The sequence below is a fragment of the Paroedura picta genome, chromosome 4 (assembly GCF_049243985.1).
Source record: "Paroedura picta isolate Pp20150507F chromosome 4, Ppicta_v3.0, whole genome shotgun sequence".
Classification (NCBI taxonomy): Eukaryota; Metazoa; Chordata; class Lepidosauria; order Squamata; family Gekkonidae; genus Paroedura; species Paroedura picta.
The window spans coordinates 89915856-89935949 of NC_135372.1; the positions used below are offsets into that span (position 1 = coordinate 89915856).

The 20094-nt window shown below is 42.5% G+C and overlaps 1 protein-coding gene across 13 annotated transcripts in view; it reads right to left on the bottom strand.

The window, feature by feature from the left end:
• The window catches only part of ST3GAL3 (ST3 beta-galactoside alpha-2,3-sialyltransferase 3), a 256620-nt gene that overhangs the window by 165476 nt on the left and 71050 nt on the right, over positions 1 to 20094 (bottom strand). For 11 of the 13 annotated variants that reach the window (XM_077334059.1, XM_077334052.1, XM_077334054.1 and 8 more), the window contains one exon: positions 12869 to 12911. In XM_077334059.1, the coding sequence (XP_077190174.1) occupies positions 12869 to 12911 (43 nt within the window). Of the gene's footprint in view, positions 1 to 1391; positions 1516 to 1548; positions 1608 to 12868; positions 12912 to 20094 lie in introns of those variants that run through there. The other 2 variants (XM_077334065.1, XM_077334064.1) reach the window with 2 other exon arrangements.

Here is a 20094-nt window from a genome sequence, read left to right on the forward strand (position 1 = left end):
GAACCTTAATTTATCTTTTGAGGCTCCAATTCCATCAAAAACAGGGATAGACAAAATATATGACCTCTTTGCCAGTGCACTAACCAATACTGGGTATGATCTAAGTACCCCATCTTCAGAGATGAATACAGAGGACTGAAAACCATTGTGAATATAGAGGACAGTTGACAAGTGAGATGCCCTAACTCATTCTCCCAGCTTCTTTCTCTTCCTTAAACAGCACCACTTACAGGCATACTCCTCCTTTCAGTACATTCATCAAATAAATCTCCTCAAAGCAAGCTTCTTGGCTCCAGAACCCTCCATTCACAAGCCTCAGGCGTATCTAGAGTAGAAGCATGTTTTTACTGAACTTTTTGTGGTTGATCCCAAAAGGATGAAGAATGGACGTGTAGCACATAAAAATCTGTACAGGGACTCTGAAGAATATCGGGGATAACCAAAACAACCCAAGTTTAATTTATTTTAAACACTTGTTAGCTACCTTTCTCCTCTGCAGAAATCAGGTGGTTTATAATATAAATAAACATTATAAAAACACAATAAAAACAACTATTATAAAGCCCATAGAAGTCATTGATTGAAAACTCCAATTAGGACTGCAAATAATAAAAGATAATTTAAGGATGTCAAACATAAGGCCCAGAGGCCGAAACTGGCCCATCCAGGGTTCTAATCTGGCCCACAAGCAACTGGTGCAAGGGAGGGTCTAGGAGGCTGCTTGGGGGAAGGAGGTGAATGGGCAGAGCCACTCTGATTGTAGCTTCAGCATGGCAGAACAACCTTGTCTGCAGCAGGCAAGCAGCACTCTTTCACCTGAGTGGCCCAGCCCAACAAAGTGACATTTATGTCAGGTCATAACAAATGAGTTCAACACCCCTGGGCTAATTCAAATGTTCCTCAACTATCTCCTGAGGATCTACAATGAAGAGCTCAGGCCCATCTTCCTGGGAAAGTAGTTCTATAACTGTAGGGCTGGCATAGAATAGGTTGTCTCTTATGTACCCACCAAACAAGCATCTTTAATTGGTGGGTTAGAAAGGTATCTCCCCATGATCTTAATTCCAGGGCAAAAATGTATATGTGAAGACAATCCTTCAGATACTGTGATCCCAAGACATGCAGGGCTTTAAAGGACAAAAACAATGTGCCTAGAGTAGAAGCGTGCTTTTGGGTACTATCAATGAAGCTAACCAGCAAACGCAGGGGAGAGTTTAGGAAAAATAAGACAGGCAGAAAAACAACAACTTGAATTGGGCTCAGGAGCAAATTGGTAATCCGTGTAATTGCTGTAATAATGGGGACATAGCAAAACATAAATCATTTAGAGTCAAAGTACAAGGATGTTGGTGTAATCATATCCTGCCATAGCTTAATGTCTAAGTACCTACCACTTTAGGCCACTTGATGAATCTGATGAAAGGGGCCTGTCCCTGTGAAAACTCATGCCACAAACTAACAAGGTTTATCATGCCACAGTTGATGTCTTCTTCCTGCTACAGACTAATATATCTACTTTTCTGGAACTTATCACTTATTATGGCTTACTTCAATCTAGTCTTCATTTCACACCTGCTTTATAACTTTCCACTGGCTACTAATGATACCTGAAATGAAGCAAAAGAAAATATTAAATTAATTTTCTGGTCATCACTAAATAGTCACTAATTAATTTATGCAATTTTCCCCTATATGTAGAATAGGGATTTAATATTGAGGAAGTTTAAATATTGGGAATTAACTGGGAACCTTTAATTCTACCATGTCATTCTTCCCTGTTTATCTAACTCTGCATATAAACATAGTAGACAGTTTCGCCGGTACAGGCAAAACTGAACTGGCTACAATCACAGATTGCTTGGTACTATCCAAATTAGTTTACCACATTAAACTCTACATGGCCCATTATGCATGGGCCATAATGCCTGCACTGGCGGAGGCAGTGCTTTGGGGGAAATCCCCGATAATGCTCGCTGCCGCCACCAGCGTAAGTGCGTCCCAGCCCAGGGCTACGGAAGGCCCGCATTAAGCAAACACGGGAACTTCCACAGCTTCCTGGGTATGCCGGGGGGCAGCAGGAGCTGAGGCAGGCTGGCAATGTGCATAATCGCCAGCGCCGGGTCTTTCGGCCCGCCCAGCCCCGACCTGCGGTGTCTCTTCAGGCACACTGCACGCCCCTGCGGGCTCCGTGGAGCCACAGAGCCGGCAGTGGTTACCCCCTGCCCCCACCAGTGTGTGGAGGGGGCTTGGGCCCCCCACTCCCCCTCGCTGCTTCTCTTACCTCAGCCAGCAGCGATCCGGTCCTCCTGGCCCCGGCGTAAAGCGCCTGCGCTATGCCGGGGCAGCCCAGCATGCCCCGTCCCTGTGCATACATGGGGAATGGCGTGGCATTGTGCATAATGCAGCACCGTGCATAAAAGGTCCATGAAGCTCTCTTTGAAGCTGGTTTAGAAACTTCATCTGGCATACAGTAGTTGTTAGCTTTGTTATATTATCTGCTCTGAATATTCTATAAACAGAAAAACAGTTTAGAAATCTGCCCATGGACACCCTGATACCTGTTAATATCTTTCTTGGTACCCAGCCAGATGTCTCTATAAACTGGATGGGGCCAGATGGGGATCCTGCTTAGCATAATTTCTGCCTGGCTGTGTTGCTTTTATTTTCTCTCACATAGGTTTTTCCCTGTATATTTTTTAAAATCACTTCTCTTGTCCCCTGCACTTGAGTGTGTGCTCCTGCAACTTCCTCTGCTTCCTTTGGTGGCCACTTTGTGGTTGGTTTTGCCTCTCATGGCAGCTATTTTGTGGCTGCACTCAATACTCAGTGGTGAAATTCCAAAGGTTGGGGACCCCTGTGCTATATCCTGGGGTACAAAGCAGCCTTACAAGGAAGGAATAACAAGCAGCTTCTAGCTTTTGTAAGGAAAATTCTGGCATATTGAAGGTTATCTCCCACCCACTCCTTCAGTTTGCTGCAGAATGGCTATGCGTTTTGCTCAGTGTATTTGTCAGGTTCTCAGCAGTTGGCTATAAGTCCCAAGGAGAATTTAAATGTAGTGGCACCAGGGTAGGAATTTCCATTCCTCTGTAACAACCATTTCCCTGGAACTGTTACATCAAGGGAAATCCAAGACAGGATCTGAAAACTCTTTACACCCCTCATTCGCAAGTGACTTAGGTCATTTCACAGTTAGAACAAAGACGCATTATTGACCCCTTCTATGTACCAGAAAATAAAATAGTTATATAAACCAAAACAAGGTAAGTCATCCACACCATGCTAGGCTACTATTTCTTAATGACCTCACATTGCCCAGCTGTAACATTTGAAATATATAAAGACTTACCTCCAGAACCAGTAATGCCATATTTGCCCTTCTAAAAATATTGCACACTTAAAGCACTTCATTATTTAAAACTGATATTAACTGGAACTAGAAAGTCAAACTGTAGCACTGCCACTATAATATATCCCTAAAATGACAACAGCATGGCAAGAAAAAATTGCTGCACTTCATCTGTGTCACCGTCACCAGGCCAGCTGATCTTATACACATCTCTTTAGCAATATGGACAATGCAATGTGCCCAACTAGAGATACGAGCCATTGTCCATATTGGTAACATCAACACACATCTCTGTGATTCCCAAACAAGTTCCATCCCAGAACAGATCACAAAATTAAAAAAAAAATACTCCGTGCACAGATGTAATGTATAGAAGCGGTCCCCAACCTTTTAAAGGTTGAGGACCGCCTCTGGGGGTGGTGAAGAGCCGGCAGCCTGGGTGCTGCGCATGCGCGTTAGCGCCCCCTGGTGGTGAAAAAGTGCATGCGCAGCAGCTCCACGCACGCGTGTTTTCACCACCAGAGGGTGCTAACGCACATGCGCGGGAGCTCTGCACATGCGCGTTTGTGCCCGCCGGCGTGCCGGCGGCCGCGCCTGCGTCTTCTCCCCGAACTCTCACAGCAGAAAACTAGCCGGGCTGCTTATCTCTGCGGGGGGGGGGGGGGGGGGGCAGGCGTGGCAGCTCATCACCGAGGCCTTCACAGCCCACTAGTGGGCCGTAGACCACTGGTTGACTACCTCTGATGTATAGAACACACATTATGTTATGCATATCAGACTACTACATATTGGTAGTATCGTCTTTACAATCAACTTAATGAATTCAAGGTTTTTACGTACGGAGCACTATGCTACTGTTTATTAATTTTTTTGCTATACTGGTAACATACAGAATTCAGCCACCTCTTCTGAAACTAATCTTTTTGTGCCAGCATTACAACTACATTCGTATGTGCGGGAGTTGCCCATTTGTACCTGCACGCATCCCCACTTTAAACATCACTATCATTCCTGCGCCACCTTTGTGTCTGTCCCCTCTGTACATATTATGTATCTCCAGACAGCTCCAACACTTCCTCCCCCATGCTTGGTGTAGTGGTTACGAGCACCGACTTCTAATCTGGTGAAAGCCAGGTTTGATTCCCCGTTCCTCCTCCACATGCAGCCAGCCGGGTGACCTTGGGCTCATCACAGCCCTGATAAAAGCTATTAACAAACAGTAATATCAGGGCTCTCTCAGCCTCCCACAGGGTGTCTGTTGTGGGGAGAGGAAAGGGAAAACAATTGTAAGCCACTTTGAGACTCCTTCAGGTACAGAAAAGCAGCATATAAGAACAGTAGCATATAAGAGCCAACTCTTCTTCTTTTTGGCTGCAGAAGGCATGGGGAGAACTGAGAAAGTCTGCCATACTGCTACAATGCTTTTCCACACTGCAGAACTGAGGAAGCAGCCTAGCCACTCATGTACCTTCATATTATTTATTTAAAACATTTATTAGGCACCTTTCCATCTTACAGAACTCAAGATGATTTAAAATAAAATCAAATAACCTTCATAAAATAAAATCAAATAACCCAGGATTCACAATTGCAATTTAAGACTGCTTTCAAACTAATCAAATGTAAACCTAAATAAAACTATATTCAATTGCCTCCTAAAGATAAAAAGTGAGAAGTTAGAAAAAACCAAACTGGACTGCTGTCTCCATATGTTCACTCTCTTTGACTGTACCCCAAAGGATGAAGAGAGATGGCTGAAAGTATCCTGGTATGTTTCTAAGCTGAGAAATACAGCAGAGCCTTGTTTGACTTCACACCCCATCTCTGTGCCAAAGAAAGTGATATGAAGAAACAGCAGCCTGTCATATGAATATCCTGCTAGATTTCCACATTGAAAATCATAGAAAAATGCACAGGCAGCTGCTACCCTTTATCATCTTCCCTCCCCCCCCCCCCCCACAAAGTGCCTCCAACACCAACTTCCTGGCTAGGCACATAGTAAGGTGAACCACCAGGTTTTGGTGCTACCTTTTGAAGTTGTATATGGTGGCCTTTGCTTCCTTCCTGTCTTCAAGGGCCAGCTGCCTTAAGACAAAAGCAACAGTACTTGACCAGTTCTATTCAGAGCTCAAGTAGTTTGCTACTTTAAATTTGCTCTAGGTCAGGGCAATAGATAATTGCTGTAGGTGAGTGACAGTTTATAAACTTGTGGTATGGTATACTATTCACCACAATCCCTTTAGAAAGGAGCACTAGGAAGGTGTGGTTATATGCTGCTATATGCAAATCCATAGTGGCCAAAATATCTTTAGAATAGACTGTTACTTTCACATCCCTCAGCTTACTGAGGTCTAGAAAACATGGTCCCATTTGCTAGCAACTGCTGTTCACAAAGTGGTCACCTATGCAGTCATATGAGGGTTACTGCACACATGTAGGCCTACCGTGGAGAGATTTTGAAGCTCATCTCTAAAGAGTGCTCCTTCCCCCTCATCCATGCTGCTTCCCTCCCCACTTTTCAGCATAAAAGGAGGAACACTACCCCTTCCTCATTTCATCGCTGCCATCATTGGGGAGAAAAAGAAGAGAAGAAGAAAAGTTGGTTCTTATATGCCGCTTTTCTCTACCAGAAGAGCCGCTTTCTCAAAGTGGCTTACATTGGCCTTCCCTTTCCTCTCCCCACAACAGATGCCTGGTGAGGTAGATAAGGCTGAGAAAGCCCTGATATTACTGCTTGGCCAGAACAGCTTTATCAGTGCCGTGGTGAGCCCAAGGTCATCCAGCTGGTTGCATGTGGGGGAGCATGAAATCAAACCCGGCTCACTAGATTAGAAGTCCGTGCTCCTAACCACTACACCAACCTGGCTCCCAATGCTCACGGCAGCTCTAGAGGAAGTGATGTATAATTGCAACTCAATGAACAACAGTTACGTGCTAAGTGCAGCCTTGTTTTCATTGTCATGTTACCTGTGCAGTCTCAACATGGGAATGTAGTGAGCTCACTTACCATGTCTTGGAAGGTGGATGTGATCTCCTAGATGAATACTGACTGTACCACCTTTCCAGCTGCCACATTTTTATGGTACTAATGTCCATGGAGTAGCACTTGATTAATGTGCATGAGGAAGACCAAGTTGGTACATACTTACATACTTCTTCAATATGTCTCAGAAGTCAATTGTGCCCTGGTGGAATGACTATTGAGGATTATTGGGCAGTCAGCTCACACAAACCAGTAATATAGTCAGATACAAGAGACAATCCATTTGGAAATCCATTAATTTGGAAATGGCTTGTGTAGAGAACTGATTTAGAGCCTGAGTAAGAGATGAATAGATTGTTATCCTTTCCAAAACTTACTAGGGCCCTGCAGACATCTAAAGCAGTGGTCCCCAACCTTTTTATCACCAGGGACCACTCAACGCTTGACAATTTTACTGAGGTCCGGTGGGGGGGGTAGTTTACTCCTCTACTCTAAACCACTGCCCTAATGCTCTCTGATCGCTATGGTAATGTTTAAACATCCCTTCAAAATAAGATACAGACACGCCACAACAATGAACATAAGGAACATTTTATTTTCATGGAAATTTCAACTCATGACAATGACAAATCAATGGGAACCCTGAGCTTGTTTCTGTGCGACGAGATAGCACACCCGAAGTGTGTTGTAAAGGGCCGGGGGGGGGGGAGAAGGCGTCCTTCGCGGCCCACCTCCAATTAGTCGACGGACCACATGTGGCCCGCCGCCCACAGGTTGGGGATCACTAATCTAGAGTGTATATGACACACCCAGTTTCATCCTGTGACTGCAGAAGGAATACTGATAGAGTGATGTCTTGATTTAAGTGGACCTCAAATAATCTTGGGCTGTACTTCAAGGGATGGCCATAATACTAATCTGGAGTTGAACATTTTAGGGAAGATAGGATCATGAAGGAGGATCTGGAGTTCACTGACTCCTGGCTAACATTATAGCTACCAAGAATATGGTTTTCTGACTAGTCTGAATGGACAAATGGCCATAGGTTCAGAAGGTTTGCCATTAATTTGGCTAGCATTAGTGAAAGACTCTCTTGAGAGACTGTGGTGTTGGATTGGTGGGAACTGATATAGCAGACTTCATAAGATTCACTTTGCACTAAGTGGACTCACTTTGCACTAAGACTAACTCTCCTCCTAGGTGTGCATCAAAGCAGGCTATGGGGGAAAGGAAAATGATGTAAGCTGTGGATGGGTGAGAGAGAAGTGGGAAGTAGATGAATGGCAGAGGAAGAGAAAAGTCTGGAAAAGAAATGTAGGGGGAAAACAACAACAAGGTTTTTTAAAAAAAAATTTGCTAACACACCAAACAGGGCTGTCCCTTTGCAAGATCTGACTGCGCAGAAGCTGGACATATCTAAAGGAATAATCCAACCTTAGAATAGAGGAGATAAGACTGTATCATCTCAAGGACTATAACTTGTTCTGGCTGGTCTTGCCTTGTTCCAGTGCGGGCTTGGCTGATGGGTTTACCAGGACCTGATCAGGAAACCTGATCCCAGTAAACTCTGATAAGGGGTTCAGCCAGAAGTCTCTTCAGTGATTTTTACTGTGCTTTGCATTCCCTGCACCTCTTGTGGCTGCAGAACTGCATTTGAATTTGTTAAACAGAAATAATTCCAAGAATGCAGTATGACATTGACTTCAGGGGCTCTCCAAATATTGTCCCCTCAATCTTCCCCCTTCTGGTGGACCTGCTCAGTGCAGACTTTGTTTCACTTTCTAAAACTTTAAGTTCTTCAAAACATTCATCTTTGAAAAAATTATCCTCCTTTCATCTTGTCTGTATAGTTGTCTGTATTGCTCACATATTTTTGTTATTATGTCCTGTTCAGTTAATGTATTCCCATGATGATCTTTCAGCATCCTTAACCATGCTTTAAATTTCCTTTAATTGCTTTAAATTCACTTGATCGCTTCTTTTTTGGGTAAGATCAAGTGTAATTCTTGTTGATTTTTTGATCTTGTGGAACATCTCTTTTAGAGTTCCGAATAGGTGCCATCCCACAGGAACAGTTGGTATCTTGCCATTATACATTGGGAATTTGTAGTTTTGAATGCCAGCATGGAAGAGGTATAGAGCTTTTGGTCTACTCATTCAAGCTGGTGTTCCTCCCTGTCCACAGGGGTTGATTGCTGCATGCCTTTGTTTCTCCTTTGGATTGAGTCAACGTAGGGAGTTTGCTGTGAAGTTCAGGAACAGAAAAGGATAGCCTTCTTGATAGTCCTAGAGTGGTTTATGATTCTGAAGGCTGATCGTGGCATATAAGCTGGAGTACTCCAGGGAAATGTGGTGACCTCTAAGAATCCATCCATGACAGGAAAATGACTGGACCGTAAAACTGAGATTAATCACCTTGAACGCTGGATCTGTGGCAGCACAAGAGACATCGATCCCAAGGGATCTTGCTTTGCAAATCAGTTGCTCACAATACAAATTAAAATCCTCACTCAGAATATAAAGGGGTGCCTCTGACCATGTATACCCTTGGGCTGGTTTTGAGGTAAGGTCAAAGTCCTGTTCATTATATGGAGACTCTATGTAGTAGTAATAAGGCTAAAAGTCAGACCTTGAATTCTTTGGGGGATCATGGTTTATTCTTGATAGTATTGGAAGATCCTATGTGACAGGAGATAGAGCTGGGTGTCATCCGCATACTGGTGACAACCCAGTCCGGACCAACTGGGCAAGACAGCTTATATACATGTTAAATAAAGTGGGAGAGAGTACTGCCCCTTGTGGCATGCTTACAGCAATGAAAAGGGTTGGACAACTCATCTCCCACTGCAATCCTTGGGGACCTGTTTTTAAGGAAGGAGGTCAGTCACTTAAGAGCTATTCCTCCTATTCCTGTATCAGTGAGGCATCTGACCAAGAGCTCGTGATCGACCACATCAAATGCAGCTGAAAGATCTAACAACACAAGAATGTCCGATCCGCCTTGATCCAGTTGGTGCCAGAGATTATCCATCAGAGTGACCAATTCAGTCTTCACTCCATGGCCCAGACAGAAGCCCATCTGGTATGGATCCAGGACCAAAAATGCAAGGAGCTGGTCTGCCGTGGCCCTCTCCACTACCTTGCCCAGAAATGCAACATATGAAACTGGGTGGTAGCTGGCAGGGTCCCGCAGGTCTCTTTAGCAGAGGGTAAATCACTGCCACCTTGAGCCTCTGAAGGAATTCCCCCAAAGAGAGGGAAATATTAACAATATCCCTTGGGGCAGTGGTTCTCAATCTTCCTAATGCCGCTACCCTTTAATACAGTTCCTCATGTTGTGGTGACCCCTAACCATAAAATTATGCAACTTTTTCCCACGGAAATTAAACCAAAACTGACCAACGACATGAAGATCCATTGTTCATAATTGTATATAAATTGTTTTTTTCCCCAGGGATTCTCAGTTCAGTTCTGCCTCTTGTCCCATCATGCCAATCTTGCTCTTTTCCATTGCTCCAGACAGATGAACACTATCTCGATCTACCCTGCAAGGCTGTTGTGTGACTGGCACCTCCGCCACAACCCCTGTTAAAAGGTCATTCAACGGCCAAAGGGGTCCCGACCCCCAAGGTTGAGAACCACTGCCTCAGGGGATCACCTATCCTATCCACTGATCACTCAACTTGAGCAACCACAACGGACAGGGGTCAAGGGAACAAGTGGTCACCTTCACTCACCTCAGCAATTTGTCCACTTTGGATATAGATAGCCACCTGAAGCCTTCAAACATAGTCCACCACGATGGCCATGGAACTTCCAGTTCACTCTCTGTATCAACGATGGTGGTAAGGTCGCGGCGGATCAACAAAACTTTATCCGCAAAATTGCCCGCTAAAGCCTCACAGCCTAAATCCAATTTACTATTATTTTGGTGCCCTTCCACATGGTAAGAGTCTGAACTATCCTAAATAATTGAGCCAGACGAGATCTATCAGATGTAATTTCTGCTGTGAAGTAATCACACTTCGCAACTTTCACCGCCATCTCATACACCTTCATAAGTGTGTGATAACATGTTCTTGCCACTTGCCGCTGATCATAGAATCATAGAGTTGGAAGGGTCCTCCTGGGTCATCTAGTCCAACCTCCTACACTATGCAAGACACTCACAACCCTATCACTCATCTACTGTAATCTGTCACCCCCTTGATGAAGGCATTCCATGCATGTGTGTGTCTAATAAAGGAAGAATGATAGAAGAGTGCATTCAATAATGCCCAATTAGAATAAACCTGTAGATGTCCAAGCAGGATAACATACCAGGAATTAAATTCTGTTATCCACTGGGTTGGAGTTGCTTTCTCAATGGCATTGTTGTTGAGCAGGGAGGTGTACTCCAGAAGGATGACAGGATTTGGGCAGAGTTCTTGCAGACTGGGATGGGAGTGAGGAGGAATGAATTCTGTTGTAGCCCAGCTGACTAACTGTGATGACTCCAGATGTCTTGGGTGATGTGATCATAGGTTTGCAGATAGTGAAGAAACGGGCAGGGCTGAATGAGGAGTTAAAGCCTCCACTTAGAGGCTCCAGAAATCTTAGCATCCTATGACTCATGCCTATTCTTGTATAAGTATTTCCTGAAAGCAGAAATATAAGACCTTTCAAGTGAAAGACCTTTCATTGAGAAAGACAATAGGGTTTTGTCAGTTTGAAGTACACTGACACTGTCTATGCTCATTGGAACCACTGGCAGTAATACAACTGGTAATGTAAGGAAGTACTTATGTACCAGGAGTACCCACTGGAGTTCCTAAATGAAGAGAAGATCAAAGCACACTACTGAAGCTGGATTGGTCAGCACTATCACAACCACTGGGAAAGTGGCAGCCTTCAAAAGACTGGATTCTAAGCTCAAGTTGAGTGTTCATAACATCAGGAGAGGCTGCTTAGGAGAAGAAGCTGTGACTCTTGCAGTATTAGAAGCTCAGCACTTCTTTTTTGGAGACTCAGAGATTTCTGAGACTCCTTTGTTTAGCTGTGGGGGTCATCTTTGCACTTGATTTTGCTCCTGTTGAGATATAGAAACTACAGTAACAGCGTCAGTGGGTTTGGACATAGGAAAGATACTGGCAGAGCTGATAACAATATAGCCATAGAGAGAGTGCTGAGACTGCTATAGCCTGCACTGAATCAAAAAGAAGTTACACTCCCACAGAACATCTAAAGACAGTTACAATGGCTTCAGAAAGCTCACTTGGGTAACTTTTAGTAGTCATAGCAATAATTTACTCGATATCCCTAGCCCAAGCAAAAAACAAAACAAAACAAAGCAACAGTTGTAGCTATCTGAATTTGCTTTTCCACTGCATCTCAGACATTTGTCAAAAGGGGGCAACTATACCAAGAAATGCAGCCAGCAGCAGATAGAAATTAATGAGAAAGGAATCATAAAACAGCAAGAAAATTATAGATGTAAGAGCAAAAATAATGAAAAAAGGTACATTTGTAGTTCAGATGCTTGCATTGAGATAAAAATGCCAAATTATGATGTAACCGCTAAAAAGGAACACACTGGGAAAGAGCAGTCCTGCCCCTCAGGGCTCATGCAATGGTACCCATTCCCTCAAAGTGGTCAAGGCCTGCCACCAACACATCCTCACAGAACTGACTCTAGAAAGTTTATATGAAGCTCTGCACAAGTACATGCCCATTAGTGAAAATGGGGAAGGAAGGGAAGGAGAAAAGGAAGTCATATACAAAGCCTTTGAAGAGATTTCTCTGTCACTGTCCCTTTCCTAACAGAAAATTGAACAAAAGCTGAGATACATTCCACACGGATTATCGGCAGTCGATTGCTTGTAAGCATTGTGGGCCAAAATTCATAGTCCAGTGAAGATAATTATAAAGATTGGCAGTATTAATATTTACATTTCTCTGTGTTTCTGGTTTATTCAGTTGTTCTGTATTAAGGTTAAGTTGTTCCTCCTAGCCTTCAAACCTATTTGCAGTTTTCCCCTTTTTATCAATCCTTGCTACTGTCTTTTTCTCAGTCCCTCCATTCATTAAGCGTCTACTCCCTCATACTATTTTCTCATCTTGACACTTTTCCTTGTTGTTCTAATGCATGGAACTCTCCCCTTTTATATATTCAGTGTGCACCCTTTATATATTAAATTAGTTGAATCTCATCTTTTATTTTGTATTTACCTCTTTAATGTTATATTTTACACCTATTCTTTTCCTATTATTATCTTAATTATCGTATTGGTAGTGTTGGGGAGGCATATCATCCAGATAGTTCAATGTTTTCCTTTTCCTTTAATTTTCTTTTCCTTCATATTTTTTACCTTGAGCCTGCAAACAGGTGCCTGAGCATTATGTTTCTGTATACAGTCTATGGTCTTTTACATGCTTCTATATACTGATGGACTTCAAACTTTTGTGCAACCTTGATACTTGTTGCCAAACATAGCCAAAATTATCTCCAGTAGAAGTATATGATGATTAAGAAAGATCCCTTCTATGGTTCTACTCACAATTTGGAGTCCAACTTCAGAAGAAAGCCCAGTTTGTCATATTCTGAAAGACAAAACACAGAGAATCAGATAAGCCAATAAGAATCTTGCTTTCCCAGTGACTCATCACAAAGAAAAGTGACTCAGAAGTTTCTAATTGGAAGTGAAGGCATAATTTTTTTAAAAGAAAATTAAATTTACTTGGACAATTTCCTGGTTCCTTGACTTCAGAAGAACTAGCAGAACCCTTTATACAAAGAAAGTGTAAAAACAAAAAATAAGGTTGGGTGGATTAAAGCTTCTTTTTTGTAAACATCTCTGGACTTGATCCTGAACACAGATAGCTGTGGAGTTTGCACATTCTCTAAACCATGATCATTTACCCTCTTACAAAACATGCTGAAACTCCTACCACAAATACACATGAAGGCTGCCATACTACAAAATATGTTCTCTAAAGGGAAGCAGCTCAAGACAACTCTGGCATGTTATTTTTAAGTAGGTAGGATAGTTCCACTTCTGCTGTAAGCACCAAAGGCATGAATTTCATGATACCATTTATTTATTTATTTATTTATTTGTTTGTTTATTTATTTATTTATTTATTTATTTATTTATTTATTTATTTATTTATTTATTTATTTATTTATTTATTTATTTATCATACTTCTATATCGCCCTCCCCTGAGGCTCAGGGCGGTTTACATTATAACAGAGAACAATACATAAAACAGTCTGTAAAACATGTATAACTGATAACTAATAATTGTAACCAAATAACACAGTATAACAGTAAACAATATAGTAATACAAACAGGTCCAGGGTTTATTGATGGGATTCTGAGGGGGGGTGGGGGGGAGCAGGTGTCCTTGGTCGCTGATTGATTATGTCTGGTCTCGGCCAAATGCCTGGTGGAGGAGCTCCTTTTTGCAGGCCCTGCGGAACTGTTTAATTTTTATTTCAAAAAGACACAACAGGAAGAAAAAAAACCAAGCCATGTATCTACAGCTTCTCATTCTGTTCCAGTTGGCAACCTCAAATCTCACAGTCATCTCAATTCAAATTGCACAGTGGTCCAACAAAACAGGAACAGTAACAGCCCTGCTATATGCTTACAGCTGCTTCAAGTGCTGATGTGCTATGTACAAATTAGATTTACATTTCCTCATCATATCTCCAAATAGGCTTTCAAATACATTCCACACCTCCTACCCTGCCAAAGGGGGGGAAAGATCTGTTCTGGAAAACTGAGAAACTGCAGAATATTTTCACTGTCATTTCATTGCACTCCATACCATATTTCAAAGAAAAATTATATTTTCCTTTGGGGAAGCAACAGAGAAGGCAAATTATTAACAGATCTTGGGTGGGCACATGGTTAAAAACAAGTAGCATAGACCCACACACCAAGTTTTGCAAAACCCCAAAGGGAAACCCAAACCCAACCTCACCAGAAAAGTTAGGAAAGGTTGAGCTGCAAAAATTATTTTTACAATTTTCAAATATTTATTACATAAAGTGCACTAGTTCAGCATATTAAAAACATAGTCACCATAATTTAAAAACATCACATTTCTAACTACACATAGAATAGACCAACATAGAATGTCCTCTTCAGTGGTCAAATTATTGTGAGGAATGCACTTGTATAAAATCAAAGGGCTTGCTGGGTGGCAAAGAAAAATCTGTTAGGTGCTGCTCCAACTCTTTCTAATGTAAAGGTATTAGATTTGGAGCCCACCAGCTTAAATATGTTCTTCCAGAGGCCAGCACTCTCTCCATTTGCCCAGCTCTCAATCACTGGTGCCTTCCCACGTGGGTCAGAAAAGGCTTTGTCATATCTAGTTATGCACTGCCAGCCTTAAACAGTCCCAGTGAAGAATGCCAGGTATCCTCTGGAACTGCAGCTTCCTCTCCATACTACGCAGATCAGTCCCCCTAGAGAAAATTGATACTCTACGGCAGTGGTTCTTAACCTTCTTAATGCCGTGACCCTTTAATACAGTTCCTCCTGTTGTGGTAACCCCCAACCATAAAATTATGCAAGTGTTCTTTCACAAAAATTAAACCCAAACTGACCAATGGCATGAAGATCTATTTTTCATGATTGTATATAATCCCCCCCCCCGGGGTTTCTCAGTTTATTTTTGCCTCTTGTCCCACCATGCCAATCTTGCTCTTTTCCGCTGCTCCAGAAAGACAAACAGTCTCTCGATCTGCCCCACAAGGCTGTTATGTAGATGGCACCCCCCCACCTGGCCAAGCTGTTTGCCCTGCCGTGACCCCTATGAAAGGGTCATTTGACCCCCAGATTGAGAACCACCGTTCTATGGCATTGTGAACAACTGAGATCCCTGTCCTCCATGTTTTTAAAATATGATGACTATATTTTTAATATGTTGAACTAGTGCACTTTATATAATAAATATTTGAAAATTAAAAAAAAAAATTGCAGCTCAACCTTTGGGTTCCACGCACCAAGTTAGCCAAGCCAGTTCTATATTAATAGCAATCAATCCCATTTTTCTAAAATGTCTCTTCAGAACATTTTTAGTGCTTCTCAGAATAATATAGGTAAGTGGAATATATTTGTAATTCTATTTGTCTCAAGTGATGAAAATTAATCTAAAAGTAGTTTTAAAATCTAATTAAAACACTGGAATTTATAGAAAATTTATTATTATTATATACACAACAAATACACATAGTTATATACTAACAAAAGATAAAATACCAGGGGAAAAACAAAAATACAAAACAAAATTAAACAAAGAAAATAAAATGTTTACTGTTGTTTTTATACATTTTGTTTTACAGTTTCAACAAGATACTTTGGGGGCTTTATTGTCTATATGATAACTACATGTAGTATAATAATAAAATGATATAAAATATATAATAGCAAAGTTTAACTGAAAAGGTTCTGCTGTTCCATGTTTGGGAGAAACTATAGTGCTCTTAACTCCAGAGTTCATATTTTTATTTGAAAGCATACGAGTCAGAGACTGCATAATATATTATTAACTATCTATTCACGTAATGAGATATGCAGACAATCAAAGATACTGCAATTGTAATAAAAACAGTTCTAATAAAAATAATCAAGATACTAGGGATTCATCTATACCAGTATTCCTCATATTCTATTTTTGCTCTTTTTTTCTAGATAAATCCTTGTTCTGCTTTTTGAGTAGCTGTAGCCTTTATATATACTATATTATGTATTACTATACATAATCTTAAAACCGCCCGCGGCGCCGCAGACTAAATAAAACAGTAAGGGCTTGGGGGGAGAAGTTAGGGCGGGCTCTATCCGGGATAAAAACTCGGAGAAGCGAATCAGGAGCCGCGAAGCGGCTCCTGATTCGCTCCTCCGAGTGTCAATCCTAGACCAAGGAGGCAATGGGGAGGCGCGCAAAGCGCGCCTCCCCTTTGCCTCCTTGGCCGCCATTGCCTCCACTTCGATGCGGGGAAAGGAGCAGGGCCGCCCTGCTCCTTTCCACCCACACGCCCGCCCAACTCTGCCTTCTCCCGGCCGCTGAAGCGGCCTCGCTGCGTCACAGACTTCGCCCGCCCGAAATGGCAGCGCCAACGCCGCCACCCAGCCGAGGCACGCTCACAGCCCCGCCGATGCCTCGCTACCGCTACAGGCCGCCGCACCATCGCCTCCTGCTCCAGAGCCTGTGCTGCCCAGCCATCGCGCCACGGCCAAAGGCCGAGGACACGCCCGCGCCACCACCGAGCTGTTGCCACCGCCGCGCCTGGCCCGCCGCCGTCCCCAGCCACATCGCCGCCCGCCTTGGAGCAGCCCACCATCCACCGGCACCTCACCAGCCACGGGCCGACACAGACGGTAGGCCCCCTTTCCGTGCTGAAACCTCGGCCCTGCCCAACGCTTCCCCAGTCCGGGGGGGGGGCCACGCAAAAACGCTTCTGCCACCTCGCAGACCCGCCCCAAGCCATCTAGCGCCCATTTTATTTTGAAATAAAATGGGCTTTAATTCTAGTAATATAATAACAGTACAGAAATTAACTTGCAAGTAAGAGCTCCAATTTCCTGTGCCAAGTAGCAAAGTAGGTGGGATTCAAGAATAGATCCATTTACGAGGACACCAATTATATTTTTATATTTCTTATATACTTGCAGCAAATACATAGGCTGACAGTCACACATTCCACAGAATCTCCTACTCATATCTCTTGAGTAAGGGAACACCAGCTTGCATCCAGCTTGAGATGCCATTCCTTTGTTAGAGAAACATACCGGTTTTATAGGCATCAAAAGAAATTTGATGCAAACGACCAGGTGTTTTCTGTTCTGCAAGCTAAATTTAAGAGTTCTCAGACTTAAATGAAACCCTAACAGAACTACAGTAAACTTTAACTATTCAATATAAGCCTCACCAAAAACAACACCCCCCACTATGAACCAATATAATGTTGTTTTGTTCACTTATGGGTAGGAGGTATTCACTGTTCTTTAGTACAGCACTTACCTATTCACTTTGAACATGAAGAAAAAACAACTTCAAAATAAAATCACCAGTTTTTGTGACATGGTGAAGCACTGAACGCTTTCACTGGTATATGATTCTGACTATAAAGAAGTATCAAGATGAAGCCTTGAGAGAGGAAGCGTTGCACATTCAACTTTTTAAAACAAATCAACAGCAAATTATGCACACTTTAAAAACTCCATTCCCAGCCACAATCTTTACTATTTTAAATTACGATAATGTTCATCCATTCTTCCAGTTACCCCAAAGAAGTTATTATTACAAGGTCAGTCAATAAAATAGGCTTTCTTTTGATTCCTTTGAAGTTATTTTTCCAATTAAATATGGTGTGGTGGTTACAGTGTCAGACTAGGATCTGGGAAATCCAAGTTCTAATCCCTATTGTGCCATGGAACTTTGCTGGATTATCTTGGGTCAATCACACATACTCATCCTAATCAATCTCACAGAATTACTGTGAGAAGAATGAAAGAAAACAATGGAAGCCACTTTGGATCTCCATTGGGGAGAAATACAGAATATATGAAGTATTTACAACCTGCTGAATTAGCCCAAAATAGACTCTTGCCATGCAGTTCTAACCAGAGTTATATCTTTCTAAACCTATTGTTTTCAATGGACATAGAAGGGTGAAGCTGACGGCTACACTGTGAAGGTAGTATCACTTGCCCTCCAAGTGTCCCACTCTCCAAACATCCCAGTTTTAAAACAAAACTTTCCTTTTATCATATACATGCATTAACTGTTGGGATGGGGTTGACAGACAGCATGCGGCAGCCACCACACAGAAAAGCCCTGCCCTCCTTCCCCGGTTGGACGTGTCCCTGTAATTTGATGTCAGAATGGCCATTGTGATGCCAAAAAAGGGGGAAATTACAGAACTCTTAACAATAAGTTAAACTCTTAAAAGTTATTTAAAAGAAAGTTTAAGATTATTCATCCCACTTTCTCCCAAAAAGATAAACCCAAAGTAACCCAGATGGGTACGATCTTTTCAGCTTGAGTAGTGGTTAAGAACAGTTTCAAATCAGGAAAACCTGGTTGAATTCCCCACACCTCCACCTGCAGCCTGCTGGGTGACCTTGGGTCAGTCACAGTTCTCTCAGAGCTCTCTCAGCCTTACCTACCTCACAGGGTATCTTTTGTGGGGAGAGGAAGATTGAAAACTTTGAGACTCCTTTGGGTAGAAAAAAGCAGAGTACAAGAAAAAAACAGCTCTTCTTCAACCCACAAATATTGGGGAAAGCAGATAGGGGTTGCAATAGAAGTTTCTAGAGACAGGGAATGGAGGAGAGTAGGAGTAAGGAAAAGGTTTCCTCAGCCTTAATGATAAAACATCAACAAGAACATTTGAATTCCAGATTAATCTTAGGGTTTTGGTAGCCACCTTCAAGGCCGTACGTGGTTTGGGCCCAGTGTATTTAAGAGACCGCCTCCCTGCCTATACCCCCAAAGCCTTACACTCTGCCACCTCCAATTGGCTACGGATCCCTGGCCCGAGAGAAGCGCATCGGACCACGACAAAGGCCAGAGCCTTCTCGGTCCTGGCCCTCACCTGGTGGAATGAGCTCTCTGAGGATATCAGGGCCTGCAAAAGGGAGCTCCTCCACCAGGCATTCACTTGAGGCCGACCGACTTGGAACATCTGTGGGCCCCTCCCTCTGACGCCCTTCCATGACTGAACAATTCGATCTCCCCAGTGTTGTTTTTATTCATGTTGTGTTGTGAACTGTTACTTGACAGATTGTGGTATGATGTTCTACTGAAAGTTGTGTGTTATAGATTGTTATAATGTTCCATGTAAAGGTAAAGGTATCCCCTGTGCAAGCACCGGGTCATGTCTGACCCTTGGGGTGACACCCTCTAGCATTTTCATGGCAGACTCAATACAGGATCGTTTGCCAGTGCCTTCCCCAGTCATTACCGTTTACCCTCCAGCAAGCTGGGTACTCATTTTACCAACCTCGGAAGGATGGAAGGCTGAGTCAACCTTGAGTTGACTGCTGGGACTGAACTCTTAGCCTCATGGGCAGAGCTTTCAGACTGCATGTCTGCTGCCTTACCACTCTGCGCCACAAGAGGCTCATATGTTCCATGTAAATTTATACAATGTTCCATGAAAACCACCCAGAGCTGCAAAGAATGAGCAGTATAAAAATCCAAATAAATAAATAAACAAACAGATAAATAGATAAATAAATAAATAAATTTGTCGGATTCCACGCATAGCCCTGACCACTCAAGCACAAGTACATCTCTATTTTCCTTTGTGAAGTGCTGGAGGGTATGTTATTACTGGGTGGACTTAGTCAATTTATACCTCTTGAAGTGGTATATAATAAAAGGAGTGTAAAAATTTTATTCAATTAATTTTAAATGTTGAGTTTTAAAACCACAAGCTATAACTCTAAATTTCTAAATAATGATCAAGGCAAATGACATACAAACAGGGTGTGTGTATGTAAGTATTATCCTAAACAGTATAATGAATGAGAGGCTAATCCCAAATATGGGACAACAGAAGCTCTATTTAAGAACACTAGCCAAAAATAACTAAGGAATTCATAGAATCATAGAATTATAGATTCTATGAATTCATTAGTTATTATTACAAACTAGGGGCAAAGCCCGTTGTATCCAAGAATACAACGGGCGCTAGAGCTTGGCAGTGGGAAGAGGAAGGGGAGGAGTTGTCCAGTCTGTAAGGGTATGGGGTTGAATGTGTGTGT